The sequence below is a fragment of the Heliangelus exortis genome, chromosome 6, assembly GCF_036169615.1.
Source record: "Heliangelus exortis chromosome 6, bHelExo1.hap1, whole genome shotgun sequence".
Taxonomy (NCBI): Eukaryota; Metazoa; Chordata; class Aves; order Apodiformes; family Trochilidae; genus Heliangelus; species Heliangelus exortis.
The window spans coordinates 10,731,359-10,749,344 of NC_092427.1; the positions used below are offsets into that span (position 1 = coordinate 10,731,359).

General features: G+C 40.1%; 1 protein-coding gene across 6 annotated transcripts in view; it reads left to right on the plus strand.

The window, feature by feature from the left end:
* Nucleotides 1-17,986, plus strand: part of MYLK (myosin light chain kinase) — a 187,910-nt gene that overhangs the window by 140,161 nt on the left and 29,763 nt on the right. For all 6 annotated transcript variants that reach the window (XM_071746633.1, XM_071746635.1, XM_071746637.1 and 3 more), the window contains 3 exons: nt 486-536; nt 2,191-2,318; nt 6,045-6,198. In XM_071746633.1, the coding sequence (XP_071602734.1) occupies nt 486-536; nt 2,191-2,318; nt 6,045-6,198 (333 nt within the window). The remainder of the gene's footprint in view (nt 1-485; nt 537-2,190; nt 2,319-6,044; nt 6,199-17,986) is intronic.

The window sequence follows — 17,986 nt, forward strand, 5'->3', positions numbered from 1 at the left end:
TTAACCTTATATAAGGAATGGAGTATGACTGGGTATGGGAGATGTGAAGCAGACTGCTTTGATTTTTTTAAAAGTTCCAGCTTCAACTCTGCCTGTTATGAGGATCATTCAGATCAATAAGTGTTTTTAAAATATATTTTAAATTCTTATCATAGAATCATAGAATGGCCAGTAGTGGAAGGGACCTTAAAGATCATCTAGTTCCAACCCCCCTGCCATGGGCAGGGACACCCCCACTAGATAGAGAAACTAATTTCTTGAGTTTAATATGCTGTAAGAACACACCAGATTTTCAGGTGCTAACAAATCATTGCTATGGATGTAGGCTTTGCAGTTAAGCTGGGACCTTCCAAAGGTCACCTTTGAATTAATTTCTGTTCTGGTTTGGGTTCTTGGTTTGTTTGTTTGTTTGGGGATTTTATTTTGGTGGGTTTTTTACTTTTGTTTTTTATTTATTTTGATTTTGTTTGTTTCTTTTTAACTAGGTGAAGCAACAGTTAAGAAGAAACCAGCTCCAAAGACTCCTCCAAAAGCAGGTAATTTCTTACAAGTGTCATCCTCTAGGAATAAATAATAAACCAATACAAATTTAAAAAACAGACACCACATATCCAAGTCTTGCTGTTCACCTACTGAATTTGTTTGTATGTAATTAAAAGGTGAGTATGAAGTTCTGTGCTTCTGGAAAGTTGATTTTTCACACTTGTTCATAAGGTTACATTATACTAGAATTTAAATTATGATAATGAAAAAACATTAATATCAAATAAACTATACCAACATCATGCCAACATGTCGTATCATGTCATGTCATACATAGTAGCAGTAGTACTGCAACAACACACATTAACTTCAGTGAAAGAGATTTTTCTGTGTGTCTCAGAATGCCACCTCAGCATGAGTAGCTACCACAGGAAGCTGATAGCTTCTACATTTCTTTACAACTGACTTTCTAGTAACCTGTTCATCTGCTTACACCCTCCTAAGTGAAGCTAGTTTTATTTAAAGTCACCCAGAATGTTCCTTTATAGGAACCTACTTTCAGTGTCTGAAAACTTTGCCAGACTTTTAAAATGTTATGTGCCTTTGCCTCTTTTCCTTCAGGTATTTCAAAATAAAAAGTTTGCAAAGAATAAGTCTATGGGGGGGAAACCCCTACTTTGTTTTAATTGCATTGAAAAGAAAAGAAAAACTAAGTGGGTTTTTTTTATGCCCAGTCGCCCTGTGCTCAGGAATGTTGCATTTGTCAGTGAGGTCATTCTAATGTTAGATAATGCCTTTTACTGGTTCTGTCAAAGTGTCTTCAAATCTGCACATTCCACCTCCTCCAAATATTTTTTACTCTGCTGCTCTTGTAAATCAACAGAATGGACTCTACCCTGGAGTTGTGTGGGCTATGATATTTCTGGCATCTGTTCCTAGAAGCTGCCAGTGGTCTGGCACACTCAGCATCACAAGCAGGGGAAGGAAGAAGCACTGTTAGCAAAAGACATGTGCTGCCATCCATTGATGCTCAGGCAGTGGGAGGGAAGAGGAGGAGAAATACCTGATCCAGACATGGAGGAGTAGGAAGAGGACTGCAAGATTTTAAAGATTCTTAATGAAAAAAAAAAAAAGACCCATCATTGCTCATGGGATGATTGAGTGTGATGGAGAAAGATGTTGATTTCCATCTTTACCATATAGATATCCTACGTGATGTTTACTCAGCTACTAAAGCCAGAATCTTCATAGGCAGGTGCTGAGTCTTAAATTTTCTGAACACTGTTGATGACATTAGGGAGCAGGTTTGCAGAGCCCCTCAGCACTGCAAAACTGGCATGAAGTTAGCTGGAGCCATTCTTCAGAAATACAAAATGTAAAAGAAAGAAAGAAGTTTTTCTGAAAAACACAACACAAAAGATCATAAGCTTTCTAATTGGAATTGGTGGTAACTCTTAACACTTTTGGCCTTTGGGTTTCTGTACCTTGGTCTTGCATGCACAAACTTTTGATGGGTAGATTGCTATTGCTTCACTACTGTAGAGTTAAGATTGTTGAGATAATTGTTTCATTGCAAGAAACAGACAACTGCTAATCTGGGTTTCAAATGCTGCTCTGAAACTGCTGAGCTGAGAGGTATATCTGTCCTGAATATTAAGAAAAATAAAGCATATAGTCACCTAAAGAGAATTTTTTTTTTTTCATCAGCGGCTCCTCCTCAGATTACTCAGTTCCCAGAAGACAGAAAAGTCCGTGCAGGTGAAGCAGTGGAACTGTTTGCCAAGGTGGTAGGAACAGCCCCCATAACTTGCACCTGGATGAAATTCCGTAAGCAGGTACATTTTTTTTCTGCTCTGTTTTAACAACATCAAAAATCCCTCCCTCCCTCCCTCCCTCCCTCCCTCCCTTCCTTCCTTCCTTCCTTCCTTCCTTCCTTCCTTCCTTCCTTCCTTCCTTCCTTCCTTCCTCCCTCCCTCCCTCCCTCCCTCCCTCCCTCCCTCCCTCCCTCCCTCCCTCCCTTCCTTCCTCCCTCCCTCCCTCCCTCCCTCCCTCCCTCCCTCCCTCCCTCCCTCCCTTCCTCCCTCCCTCCCTTCCTCCCTTCCTCCCTCCCTTCCTCCCTTCCTCCCTTCCTCCCTTCCTCCCTTCCTTCCTTCCTTCCTTCCTTCCTTCCTTCCTTCCTTCCTTCCTTCCTTCCTTCCTTCCTTCCTTCCTTCCTTCCTTCCTTCCTTCCTTCCTTCCTTCCTTCCTTCCTTCCTTCCTTCCTTCCTTCCTTCCTTCCTTCCTTCCTTCCTTCCTTCCTTCCTTCCTTCCTTCCTTCCTTCCTTCCTTCCTTCCTTCCTTCCTTCCTTCCTTCCTTCCTTCCTTCCTTCCTTCCTTCCTTCCTTCCTTCCTTCCTTCCTTCCTTCCTTCCTTCCTTCCTTCCTTCCTTCCTTCCTTCCTTCCTTCCTTCCTTCCTCCCTCCCTCCCTCCCTCCCTCCCTCCCTCCCTCCCTCCCTCCCTCCCTCCCTCCCTCCCTCCCTCCCTCCCTCCCTCCCTCCCTCCCTCCCTCCCTCCCTCCCTCCCTCCCTCCCTTCCTTCCTTCCTTCCTTCCTTCCTTCCTTCCTTCCTTCCTTCCTTCCTTCCTTCCTTCCTTCCTTCCTTCCTTCCTTCCTTCCTTCCTTCCTTCCTTCCTTCCTTCCTTCCTTCCTTCCTTCCTTCCTTCCTTCCTTCCTTCCTTCCTCCCTCCCTCCCTCCCTCCCTCCCTCATCTCTTCCTTCCTCCCTTCCTTCCTTCCTCCATTCCTTCCTTCCTTCTTTTCCTTCCTCCCTTTTTATAAGGGCAATAGCTACTGTAGTTGCTGTAGCTAATAATAAAACCTCTTTAAATCAAATAGCCAAATACACAAGTACAAACTGGAAGATGAAGTGCTGTGTTAGGACAGAGAAAATCTAAATATTTCCTGTAGCTGCTTTTTTTGTTTATTTCATTCTGAACTCCTTATGCACTCTATAGAACGTAAATAAAAACATCTCCTCCTCCATCTCCTTTCCTAAAGTTTAGACTCTAAATCCAGATGTGTCAGCATTTAATTGAAAAAATTCAAAACAGTTTGCTAGTGCAGAGCCTTTCTTTGCTAACCCCAAATAACTTCTTTCTTTGGGGGAAAGGATGTTTTTTTTCTTAAACTTCAATGTTTTCTTAAAATTCTTCCGTTTCAAGGCTGCAGTTAAAAAGCAGCCTACTCATTTCTACAAAAATAGGTCTCGGAAGATCCAGTGACATTCAGTCCTGTTTTGTTGAATTCTGTCTTAAAACATGGGTAAAATGTACCCTAAAAAGACAGTTTCTGCTTTATGCAGAATTCTATGTTCACTGTTGAATACATAAATCCTATTTACATAAATTTTAAAGCCACTTTTATGTATAAAAACTTATAATAATAGAGAGCCACAGCTCATAATACCCATACCAGATTCATAATCTATGATTCTACACCTTTTTTCCTTTGTAAAATGTTATTTTTACCATCTTTATAATTTCTTCTTTAGACTGTCTCATAGTGAATAGTTAAAGATTTGCAAAATCATACATTAAAATGATATTATAAACGTTTAAGTTGTTTGTTATGGCAGGGGACTGAGATAGAAAAGAAGAAAACTTGAGGGAGGTTAATAAAAACTCCTGGAGGACAAGTGAGGGCATCAGTCTTTCATTTATTAAACTAAATGGAGAGTCAGGGGTTTTTGTTTGTTTGCTCGTTTTCCCTCAAACTTCACCACACATTGTTTTATTCTTCTTTTTCTGTAAATATGGTTGGTTACAAGTCCGTTCTACTCCCAGTCCTTAAAGTGAAAAATCACACAAGTGTTCTTACAGTTTTCCTGGGGCTCTTTGTGGTGGTTATTTGAGCAGATCCAGTAAGTGCTGAGTGGTGACCTCAGCCCTGCCAGGGTATGATGCAGCGTGCAGGAGGGACTTGTCCTCTCCATGTTCTTTCCTCACACTCCCTCAGGTTCAAGATTGCCACAGTGGCCTCTCACAGGCATATTCTGGACAAATTCCTGTTGCCTGAAGAAAGACAGTGTTGCAGAGTTGTGAGTGTTGTACCTGACAGCAGCCCAGCTGGGAGGATGCTGAAACTCTGCTCAGTGAAAATGGGGAAAGCCTTTGAAAACCCCTCCATTAGCTCCTCCAAAGTCCATCATTTATCACTGCCAACTGTTGGAGCTTCCAAACTACAACCAGTGACTTTCTTTTGGGAAGACAAGGATCCAGCTTTCTGTTCCCCACAATTGCAAGCCACTGAGCAATCTTTCAGGGCTTTCTCTGCATAACACAGACCCAGTTCCACTGGAGAGATGTTAATTACCATTACCCTTCTTCTAATTGTAAAGAAGCAAAATATAAAAGCCAGTGTAGAATGTCAGAAGAAAGAAGTATGGAGGGAAGGGTGAAACAATTTTGAATATAATTGAAGCTATAATCCTACATAATCCTATTTGCTAACTTTCTACTTGAATTACTGTTGGAGCTTCTATCTCAGGTTACTTTTGGGCACATCTCAATCCATGTGTTCTATCTCAGTCCAGGAGAAAGCAGGCAAATTCCTGCTCTTAGCCTTGCAATTTCTTATTCTCTGAATATATGACACAAGATAAGGCAAACTAAATACCCTTCATTTTTTATGAAATTCTGAGAATTATTTGGAAGAGTCACTAATCTAAGAAGGAAGTGGTGGGAGGAAGAAGGGCATTGACATTATGTTGTCTATTTCATAAGAACACAGTGTACAGCTTCTATAACTGCAGTGTAGCATTATGAGGTTTTTAAATAATCTGTCATGTTTCAAGCTAATACTGATTAAAATCTAAGTCTCCTTGGCCATTTATGCTATGATAGCTTTTTTTTCAATTAAAAACTAGTTCATAAAATGGGCATGAAGTTCATCTGAGATTTTGCTTTTTGCCTCTCCAGAAAAAAAAACTGCTGTAGGAATGCTAAATCTGCTCTTTGTATGTCTCTGCACAGCTGTAGCATTACATCTCCATTTCAGGCAGCTTCATCTTCAGTTGGTCAAACCCAAGAAACAGTTACCCTGAAGTCTGTGGAAGTACAGACTAAGGCTGGTCAAGACCAGAGGGTAAAAATCACAGCTATGGATGATTTGCACACTGGGCCTCTAAAGGGGAATGGCAAATGAATTAGGGCATTGAGAGCTAAACCTTTGTTCCAGTGTGTCTGTAGGATAGGTGAGATCACACTTCTTTAGCTGATTGCCAAGTTTGCACTTTCAGCCTGTTTAAGAGGAGTTAGAAAGTGCAACTCCTGTTCCTTAGTGGAATCTCAGCAACATGAATCCTCCCTGCTGGCTTTGCAGGTCAGGAGCCTTTATAATGTTCCTCTGCATTTCTAGATGTTTTGTGTTGTTTACACTCTTTACCAGCTGCATTTATTCATTGCTGGAACTGACTTATCTGCAGATAGCACTCAATGTGATAAGCTTGTCCTGTAATTTGAGCTCTTTCAGAGATGAAGACATTTTGTCCATAAAATCTTCATATTTTTTCTTTTGAATTTGACAGATTGAAGAAAGTGAATATATTAAAATTGAGAATGCTGAAAACAGCAGCAAGCTAACAATATCATCAACAAAGCAGGAACACTGTGGATGTTACACCCTAGTTGTAGAGAATAAACTTGGCAGCAGACAAGCTCAAGTCAACCTAACAGTTGTTGGTAAGGTTGTTGGTAAGTCCACAATAATGCTTTAGATGTATACTCATTCTCATACATCACTCTACTTTTGCTTTACATAAAATGATTATACATACAAAAATTAAATTAAATAAGTTAAGATAAGAAGACTGAAATTAAGAACTAGTATTTTTTAAAAATATCTGGACTGGGCTGGACAATCACATTGTAAAAAGGACTATAAGCAAGTTCAGTAGACCTGTGCTGTGTTTTATTTTGAACAACTAATAAACAATGAAGGCAGAAAATAGCTCAGCCTTAAAAACAAACAAAACAAACAAAACTAACCAAACAAAAAAGCCCCACAAGGAAAAACAGCTCATGTATCCATTCTTTGGCTAGATACTACCCCTTCCCATTTAAAGTTTGCAGCATCCAGATGTTTGCTGGACTAAAAAGTTTAAAACTGTTATTTCAGGAAGGATTGAGTTCACTTCTATTAGGCTGTAAATTGAAAACATCCTATTGCTTGGGGGAGGAAGATTTTGTGTTTTTAATTGAAATTCCTACCATTATCTATCTTGTTGTAGTGACAGCAGTGACTAAAGGCACTCAGTTTTTCATATGGAGCCCTTCAGATATGGGCTAGTACACATGTGTATTTTAAAGCTTCAAACAGCTTTGTCAGATGACACATTCAGGACACCAGGTTTGTTGTTGAAAGCTGTTGACAGCTGCAGACACTTGTTGACTACCAGTTGAAGTATCTTTGCTGATTAAGACTGGACCAGCCACCTTGGGTACCAAAGTAAATCTAGACATGGAACAACTATCTCTGAAAGTGCTAATGAACCCACCTCACTGGGGAAACAAAGGGATTTCTAGGGATGTTCTACAAGCAAAAAGGGTGATTTTATTAAAACGTTGTCCTGTGGGATGGGTGTGTTTCTAGGCTCTCTTATCTGGCCCACAGAGCAGTTTTGACACAAGGAAGAGGAGGGCAGAACTTGCCAAGGTATTTGAATGAATTCCAGTATAACCAGCAAGACTGCATCCTAATCACATATTGCAAGTGAGCACATACTCTGCTGCCCTAACAGCTGTGTGGGTGAGAGAGCATGTAAAGAAATGCTGGGATAAGGCCAGAGATGGAAATCTGGCTCCATTGAAATCAGTGGCAAAATACCATTAACCCAAGTTGGACTGGAAATTCATTGTAGCAATTCAGTGAATAACATACAAAATTTAGTGAGTAGGGTCACACTTTCATTTGAAATATCCACTGCTAAAGAGGGAATGCCCCTCAGTTGCCTACTGCTGGATGTATTGTCAGTGGAGGCCTCCTGTTCATTTAAATTAATTTATTTCATTTAATCTCTGGCTTTTGTAGCAGTTAAAGGTGACTGAATGAATGAATTTAAATATCAAGTAGATTCCATAAACATGCCAGGGAACTGAAGAATGAGGAAAATAGAATAAGTATTTTTCACACAGTGGAAAGATAAATTGTACTACCCTTTCAAAGGGCTGTGTAGGTTGAAAATATAGCTAGGTGAAAAATAAACACCATGAAAAACTGCTCTTTGAATAAGCTTCACATACATTGTTTTAGGTACAGCTTTGGGCTTCGAAGCCCCAACACAGCTGATTAAGAGGTAGAGAAATGGCACCAGAATCATCGCTCTTTACATTTCCCTTTTTTTCACCCTTTCCTAGGCAGCTGCTGCAGGCAGCTAACTGTAGCAGGTTACTGGGCAAGATGAAATTTTTCAGCTGAACTAGGCCAACAATTCCTATTCTCTTTTCACCCTGTGAGCTTTGACTCATTATTATGTAAGTCACTGGTTTATATCCTTTGGAGTTAATTGGTTTGAAAGTCTTTGAATTCTATAACCTTATAAAGCTACATCTCAGCCTCCTGCTTTGCTCTTCCATGAGAAATGTGCCAGAGAGCAGTGGGATTCCCAGAGAAGCTTTTGGGACACTTGGGTGCAGAATCCTTCCAATGTGCTGGAGTTTGCCACGCATTTTGGCTGAGGACAAGCTTTCTGTTTGCAACTGAAAGGAATAAATTCCATCTTGTAAAATTGCCAAAGTCTTCAGTGAGACATCTCGCTGATATCAGCACTGCCAGAGGCATGACAAAGCTTCAAGATTCCTAGTTTCCTCTACATGTGTTGCAAGGCCAGATTTTTCCATCTGGGTATTCAAAAAATGGGGAAAAGGGAGAAAATATGTCTTCCTTCTAGGAAGTTTTTTAGAATCTCACTGCTAAGGTAAAATCCTTCACTCAGTTTGTATCTTCAAAGGTGTTAAATGTTCGTGCACGTTGGAAGGTGCTTTTCTCCAAAGCCCGTTTCAGTCAAAATAGGGAAACTGTACTTTAACTCTAAATATGCAAAATGTGAGACTCCTTAGGCTACCAAAACCCATTTTAGTCATTAATTCCCACTTGTCTATTTTCTCTGTTCCATCCAAAGTACTGAGAAGAACCTCAGTACAGGGCCCTCCCTGCCCTGACCCCACATTCAGAGCAAGTGCTTGTGGAGTAAGCCCTGGTGTCAAAGATCAGCTCTGTTTGCCTCAGTCATTTAAAAAGAGGTTCTAAACTCTGTGTGAGATGCCTCCCTATGAGCTTACCAATAGAAAGCACATCCATCTATATGCTGAGTGCTCAAAACAGTGCTGACTGACCACAGCTCACAACTGAGTCTTCACTATATTGAAGAAAAATACAAATAGAGAACATCTGCTCTTTGGAGGAGTGTGTTTGAGATGGAAACCTAGAACTGTTTCTCAAAAAGGTAGCTAGCAAGCTTGTCTGCTCTGAATTTCAGCAAGTAAAAGGCATGTTATAAAATGGAATAAGTAAGGAAATTAAGAAGTATTTATTTTATTAATACTCCTTGCAACCACGTGGTTGCAAAATCTCTGTGCTGATGGGCAAGCTTCTCATGTGAAAGGCTCCAAAAAGCACTTCCCAAATTAACCTTGGACTGTCATACATGCCAGGGAGCAGGCTACACAGAAAAGTTGTAGTCTCCATCCTTGAAACTATTCACATTCAAACTGGAAAAGCATCTGAACAATCTGATCTGAACTTATAGCTGATCCAGAAGGTTTAAAGACCTCCTGAAGGATATTTAATATCTTGATTTTATGCTTTTAGTTGCCAAAGACCTTACTTCATAAAAAATAAGACGATTGATTTACCTCCAGACAGAGGACAAAGGACTGAGCTTATCCTCCAAGATTTGGATCAGAAATGATCCTGCTCTGACATAAACCCTGAGCCCTAGACTGTAAGCTATGATTGGGTATGATTGTTATAAACTATTTTTAATACTGACTTTTAGGGGGAAAAAATTACTCTGCATTCCTTTAAATTTGGTTCCTGAAGTCTTACATTTAACTGCTGACAGGCAGGCTCAGACTTCAGCTGCAAGCTTCAGTGAACTGAGCTGGGATTCTGACATTTAGAGTTAGAACAGAATGCAATTCGATGCAGGTTGGGCCATGGGAAAAGATGATGTTGAAAGAAACCCCACTTAGGAGAATTTTTTTTTTCCTTTGTTACTGTAATGCATATCAATGAATATGCATATGAGTGAATAAAATACCCATTATGCTCAGGCACCAGGGTGAGCTGTGTGCAGTTCACACAGCAGGTGCACAGAGTCTGCAGACATCAAGTCAGAGGACACAGGTTCACTGAGAGGCAGTGCAGGGTGGTGATGAGCACACAGCTCTGAGCCACAGGAACAGAGGCTTGATTTTCACATCCATGAATTGTGTAGCTTTGTCTGCAGAAGCACTAAGAACACTGGGGAACCTGCAGTAAAACTGAGGCATCCAAGTTAAGCAATGCCTTTTTTAAAAGAATTGACTGGTCCCAAAACATCCTTGTGAGCTCTTCTCTGTTGTTATTATTAGCTCTCTTAAATAAACAATTTCATTAGCCCAGCCATCTCTCTAGGGAGGTTTTGCAACATGTCTCTTTTGCAAAACCCAAATGGCATGATGTGGGACTGAGATGGTGATTTACAGCAGACACTGTGCCAGATTGAAGTGGACCCCTGGTGCCAAAGTGATGCTAAGTGAGCCCATGGTGAGCTTAGTATGAGATGGGACTGATTTTGGCAAAGGCCAGTTATTAGATGGGCAAATTTATCAAATTTCTGGTTCTGAAAATTTTAGCTATGTAACAACAATACCTCAATCTGTAAATGTTTTTGATAAAAGAACTTGGGTTTCATACTGGCTAAAGATGGATACTATAACAAACAGTCAAAAGAATAACAGAGTATTCAACAAGGAGAATGTGGGAGTAGAGAAGTAGAGTGTTCTGCAGCTATGCCACAAGCTTCTTCATGGTTTTGGGCAAAGTGCTTCATGTTTCTATGCCTAATATATGGCAATTTTCTGATGATCAATGTTTGGTGAATACTTTGGATATTAGTGACAACTTTTATTTTTGTTGATACAGAGGTAAAAACACACGGGGGTTGATTTTGATCAATTTTGTTTGTCTGTTACAAATCCTTTGCACTTATAATATTCCTGGCGTGGTCTGTCATGAAAAAACTATATATGTCGTGGTGATTAGTGGGCTACATGATGGATACATGCAGAAGACTGCAAGCAATGTCATTATACAGAAGGCCTAAAGTTACTTGTTATGTTGTTCTTATTACTTTTAATTATTTAAATTATTATTATATTATTTAAATTATTATTTTATTGCACAAGTATTTTTGCCTATACTGTGTCCTCATGCACTTTTGGACATATCAGCATGTTACACACATGACTTGTGCACGAATTCACACGTAATTCATGAATTCACTAAGTAATACCTGCTCCTTTGCATGAGGTTACAATTCCATCCTTGGCTTGGGATGGATCAGTTACTTTCTGTGAGGAAACTAACAATGTTAGCTGTATGCCTTTAGCAGAATCTGTATGAACAGTTTTTCCAAAGAAAAATGAGAACATTCAAGTTTAGCTTGAGAACAAGATCTGATCACCACTACCTCCAATAGTCATTGAATATGATGGTAGCATTATTAATTGCTTATATGAGTGCCTTGGTTGTTGTTCAAGAAGTCACATATACACGTTCTAAATTAGCATTAGTTCTTTTCCCTGAAACTCAATTAGAAGGAAATGTGGCAGCATAACCAGCAGCTCACAGGGACAATATCTGCAGTTTTTGTGAGTGTCTGAGAAGCCTGGCTCAGAGCTTGGTGCTCAGATTCAGTGGATCCAGCAGTGGTCAGACACTGTGAGCTCTCTGGAAAAGCACATGCAGACATCTGTAACAGAGAGTGAAGCAGAACAAACACAGATGCTTATACAGACAGCACTGCAGCTCAGGACTGGTAACATTCATGCTTCTGAAACTTCATCTTCTCTTGAGAAGCATCAGATTATATCTTGCAGTGTCCATGTGACTCTTTGTTTACAGATAGTGTTGAGAATGCAGTGAATTTCTTAAGAATTTGTGGGTGGACTTGGTCTCTAACCTTTAGCCTTTCAAATTCCTCTGGATTGCTGGAGGATTTTTATTACCAGTATTACTGTTAAAAGGCAACTAGACTGGTGGTTCCTAAGGCAGAGATATCTTAGGTTGCTGTTGTGCTGCTGTTGTGACTCAGGAGCATTCTAACCTCTGCTGCCAACCTCCCCACTAATGCTTGGTGACAAAACTCTGCATGTGTATCAAAACTAAATTTTCAATGTATCAGGGATAAACAGCTTATGTAGCCCCATGTACCAGTGCAATCCAGATTTATCCCTTGAGGGGCCATGTAGTTTCAATGTAATTTCTGTTAAGAAAAATTCCAATAGAACTTCCTGCTCTGTTATCTTTCCAGAAACTCAGCTTCACTTCTGATGAAGAGAAGGAAATATAATTGCAATATTTCTTACAATAAAATTCCTGTATTTTACTTGCTGTTAAATGCTAGGAATGATTTAGTTACTAAAAGATTATTCATATGATCCCTGCACACAAACATGGGGTTCCTAGGACCAAAACTCATGGATTCTTCTTTCAGGGGACAGGAATCAGATCTCTAATTTGATCAGCTATCAAACCAGATGCTTACCATGTGGCACATGAGTAATAAGGGTAGCTCATTAACTCAGGCACAGGAGCAGATGGTTTAGAAAAAGGGCTCCTGAAAATGCTTTATTTATTTGTTTCTACCATTAGGCCTGCAGCAGAAGGAGAAGTTCTTGTGCCGAGGGCATTTGCCTGGGAGTGGTGAGCTCTGCTTTCCTTCCCAGCTCCCTTCTCCTGCACGTCCTTGGCCAAGGTCATTTTACTCTTTTATGCCTCAGTTACCCCAACTGGCAAACTGGGAGCACTGATCTGGTCCTCCAGTATTTGTGAGCTACTTCACACCCAGGTCTCAAAGTGGCAGTGGCAGTTTTTAAATTACTTGTTCTGATGTCAGCACAGTGAGGGATCCTGCACAGGGCAGGTGAGCAGCAGTCTGCAGGGCTTACTGCAGGGGAGGGGGGAATTTCAACCTCTACTGCCCTGAGCTAACTGACCTTGTCCATGTGGTCCTCAGCTTTGCTGGGGAGGTTGTTCCATTAGGAGAAAACTTTGTTTCAAATTCTGTTGTGTTGCTTTGCTGAAGAACTCAGGCATTCTCATCTTGTTTAGTTTGATGCTAAACCTATAGTACAGTCACATCCAGAAGGGTGCTAATGGCTGTTACAGGGTGTCACGGGGTAACAGTACCTCTTCTTACAGCACTCTTCTCCCTTGGAAAAAAAGCTGCAGGGCATAGTTTTCCAAGCAAAGCAGAGAGGTCTGCCATGACCCCGAGCCCTGTCAGCAATAATGCTGAGTTCAGTTATGACCTTTTATGGTTTTGCTTTTCTCCTGCTGATGAATTTCAAACGAAGGCTCTGCCAGTGCTCTCGGCATGGACAGTGTTCAACTTTGCAGCATATTAAATACCTTCTCTGGCTAAACAGCTCGTGGAATGGAGCTAAGTTGTTTCTTTCTGTCTGCTCTTTATCTGGCAGACAAATATCACAATAGCTAATAATAGTATTATACAGTAATATGATAGCTAGATTTAGAAAGAAACCAAACCAATTTTGAGAACAGATAAAGAAAACTACTTCAGAGACATTGCTTCAGTGGTGTCTTTGTAAAAGAAAAAATGTTTTTGCAGAGGCTGTGTTTATTTCTCAATTTTCAGAGGCTTTCTACTGGAGCAGCATTGCTCCTTCAAAGCCCACCAGAACCCTGCAAACTCTTAGTGTGCAGCAAGCACTATCACTTGGCCTTGGCACAGCCTGACCCTCACATCAAGTAGCAGAGCAATTTCCATTTCCATTTCCCTGTGCTCAGAGTTAGATAAGGAGATTGCTGCCTTTTTTGGTCTCCTGGAATGGTGCTTGTGTTCTGTGGACTCTGTAAACTGAGCCATGAGATCTGGGTTGCACGATTTCATGTTCTGTGGGTGTCCGCTATGAGCTATGGGTTCACCACCTATGCAGAAAAAGAGAAAGTCCCTTTCCTTATCAGGAGGAATTTTGGGTTATACACCACATGAAAAAAAAAAAAAAAAATAAAAAAAAATAAAAATCGCAAGGACCTCAAGTCAAATTTGTATCATAAGTAGTAATGATTTATGATGCTTTATGTTTCTCAGAGTGTACAAACACAAATTAACTAAAGGTTACTCCAGGCTGTATATCAAAACCTGTTTACCAAAATATTTCTGAGAATTAGTCTGAGAAAGGAGTGCAGCTGATTTCAATTTGGGACTAAATAAGTGTGTGTTTTAATCCTGGTATGGTTTGCAATGTGGCTTTAAATCCTGGTATGGTTTGAAATGTGGTTTTATACACTTCATGTGAGGCCAGCTCGTGACCTTACTATCTGCCCTGAGGAAAATATGCCACAAAGACAAAACTGGTATCTGACCTCCTTGCTCTGAGGAAGTGGTAGTTTATGACCCCTTTTGGTGGGAAGTAATTTTTTTTTAAATCTATTGCTAGTTTTCTGGAGCACAAAGGGAGGAAAGCAGTAGAGCTGTGTAGAACAGTCCCTGAGGCAAGCTTGAGGACAAATAATCTGCTCTTCCATCTCCTTTGCCTGCCACTAGGCTTTGGGAGCCAGTTCAGGGCATCCTTACTTCCTCTGTTCCTAAAGAGATTACATAGGGAGGTTTGTGCTTCAGTCCCCTTAACATTTAACTGTCCAAACTCTTGTAAGCCTCTCCAGTCATAGTACTGAGCATGTGAGGTGATCATGCATCCTAGTTAGAAAAGTCTATGTACTATCTGCTACAAAGGAGGTGAGTTTGTAGGATTCTGAACAAGGTGAAAAGGACAAATTTGACTGTAACAATCTATAATATTATAGAGTGTAGATAATATTATAGATAATATTATAGAGTGTAGCTAAGTCCTGATTTTGGCGTAGTATGCACGCTGTAAGTTATCCAGGAGTGGAGTGCCCCTGGTTTCATATAGTTACACATGGTGGAGAATATATATGTTTCCTTTTGTTGTCTGTAATAGTGAAACTAAAGTTCTAAAGTTAGAGCTCAATATTTAAAAGTAATTGCTTAGTAAGTAATAGTGAACAGAAATGTTCACAAGGAGCAGTGTATTTTTGGATGCTTTTCTTTCCGTCTAGTTCCCATATTGGCTTATGGCTCTTGTTTGGTCCAGAACAGGAAGAACAAAGTTGTGGTCCAACAAAGCCCATGTATCAGTGTGTTTGTGTGTGTAAAAGACTGCATGTGACACACCAATGAATACTGAAGATGGGCAGCTCAAGGCCATGAATGCTAAAAACACTAAAAAAAGAAAGACAAAACAGAGAATTTTGCTTGACTTCCACACTTCTCAACCCACTGGATTTTTTTGTTGCAAGCAGTTAATTGTGCTGATAGAGATTTCATATTTCAGAAGGGAATGCAGTTTGGCAAAACATCCAAGCTTTCAATACAGACAGATGAATAAAGGGTAGTCTTTAAAATCCCCACAGAATAAACTTTTAAGAAACAAAGCAGACTCAGATGGAGAAACCATCTGTAAATTCTGTGAATGTGCAGCACTGTAGAATACCATCCAGTCTGATATCAAATCATTTTTAAGCATGGTACAATTGTACATATACATCTGTCATATTAAGAAAGAGCAAAAATTAGGCTGTTGTTTATTATCTCCCATAGCAGCTGCTACCCGTGTATTTATACCTGGAGCAGATCTGCAAGCAGTGGCACATGGTAGACTTCAAACAAAAAAGTCCAGCCAGGGTTGCAGGTTTTTTTCTTTGCCTGCTGGCAAAATTTATTAGGAAAGCAGAAATATGCCCAGAGCTGGCAGATACTAGACTAAAGGCCTGTAGCATTTTGTTTACTGCTGATGTCCTTTAGTCATAAATGTTTTCCCTTCAGTGCTCACAAACCTAAGCCTTGCTTTTGGACACCAAAGGATTGCAGTTAGCTGGGTGTCATGGAGAGAGAGGTCACTAAGGTAACTGTGGCTTAGGCAACTGATAAATCATCCCCAGAGTTTCATTTGGAAACAGCAGTGGTTTGAAAGTCAGCAAAGAGAGTCTGACTGGCAAAGAGACTTTATCTTCATGTCCTGTGTGAGAAACAAGATACTGAGGTCTTCAGAGGATGAAGCACAATCATCCTTCTTCAATGTAAAATTCAGTGTAAAGCATTTGAGCAAGCTAACAGTTTTTTAAAAAACAAACACATAACGTCCCTATTTAGCTGTGTGCATAGCAGATGTCAGAGAATCTGCACTGCTTTGACAAACCCAAACAGATGCCTCTGTAAGGTGACAAACTGCTGGCTTAGCTTTTTCTTTTAAGGGTTTTCATCTTGCCATCAGCAATTGCTCTGTTCTGTTTGGGTTTGGGATAAGTCAACTGCTGCTTATCCGAGTTCTCCTACCTGCATCTTGAGAGGATGCACTGATGATTATATTGAAGGAAAACAAGCCACACAGATGAATATTATTCTTTTGTACAGATTGTGAAGAGGACAGAGGTAGGCACAGTCTGCATGGCTAATAAATTGTAGTGAAATCATGCAGTCCATGTGTGCCACAACCAGCTCTCTGGTGGCTGCTGTCGTATTGTACAAGAGTTCTGTGACTGTGAGCTTTGACTTCACACTTGCAGCTCCGAGGAGGCTGGGGCAGGACAAGTGGGTGGCAGGTGGAGAGAGGGATGCTACTGTTTGGGCACCAGGAGATGAAGATTCAGTTCTCATCTTTGCTACAGTCTCTCTCTCTAATCTCGGGCAGATCATTTAACTTCTCTGCAATTCAGCTGATGCTATCTCCACTATACATTCATGCTTGTTAATAGTCACTTTTATTCTGCCAGAAAATGAGGTAAGAAAAATGTGACATCTAATCAGGGCAATAAGCCATTTCACAGGGTAAAGGCATCTGATCTCTGATATTTGTGTTTAACAAGAGATGTACTGTATAATGATGACTTCTAGTAAAATGGTCTTTTAAGTGTTGCCAAAATGAATAAAGATAGCCAACACTTTGGCAGTTTCTTTTTCTTCTGCCTGGGCATTCTCATCCTGAATGCAGAGGCAAATCCTTGGTGCCCACCCCCCTTGCTCCCTCCCATTCCTTTCCCTCATACTTAACAAATCCTGTTTATTTATCTTCTAATATACTTAAGTTGTGGAGGGAGATGGATTTTCCATCACAACTGAACTAAAAGGAATTACAGAATTTTTTTTCAGGAAAATCATTTGTTCACAGAACTTGCTTGCTTCCAAATAATGAACTGATATTTCAGTATCTTGATCAGATTAGAGTACCCCACTTTCCCTCTCTGTAAGTAAAACCCCAGCAGTCAGAGAGGTCCTACTGCCCAAGAACAAAAGGCATATATGTTTAAGGCAAACTGGAGCTACTTCTGTCTTCTCAGCGATTTTCCTAGGAAGGATAATTTCAGAATGGAGGGATAACAGATACAGTCTACCACAAGTAGGCTTTGGTCAAAGTCCACTGCAGTTTTCAGCATTTTTTATTGTTGAGAAACTGGCTGTATTTTTGGCTGGTTTGCCAGTTCTGCCTTTAAGAAGAAAGTGGTAACATCCACTAGCAGTTTTAACCAAAAAAATCAGACAGGATTTTAGCAGTCAATATCCAGTGTAACCCCTGTTGGTAGCCTCTCACATATTTCTGTCTTTCTCTTCTCCTCTTCTGTCATTTTATTCCATCATTTGGTTTCTCATTCAGCCTTTGGCTACTAATTCATCCAGATCAACCTCATCATTATTTTGTAGGTTTTGCTAACTTACTTCTGAGAGGATTAGTCCCAAGGAAGATATCTGTTCCCTTTAAAGTCTTTTGAAGTGCTTAACTTCCTTAATTATTTTCTTACTCTTTTTTTTTTTTTTTAAGTCAATATTTTTCTGCCAAAGTAAAACGTTCATTTCAATAGCCATGTAATCATTACATTGCATTTTGAAAAATTCCTATAACTGCAAGGCTTTTGCATTGTGTTAGATGTTTGCATAGTTGGCTGCTCACCTGCACACCTGATTCTGGTCATATTTGCTCTATTCATGCCAAAAAGGACTGCAGGAGCAAGCCTCTAACTGAGGAAAAAGTTAAAAGTTCCTCTGTTGCACCTCCCCAGCAATTTCCACAATGAACAAGATTAAAAAAAAACCTCAATATTTAAATTATGCATTCTAGGGTGGATCCCTTTTTACCAAAAAGTGCACTAAGCTTCCAAAAGCTTCACATAAGTGAAGTTGTTTACTAAGTTGTTAGCTGACAAATTTGCCACCCTTCGAGGCCT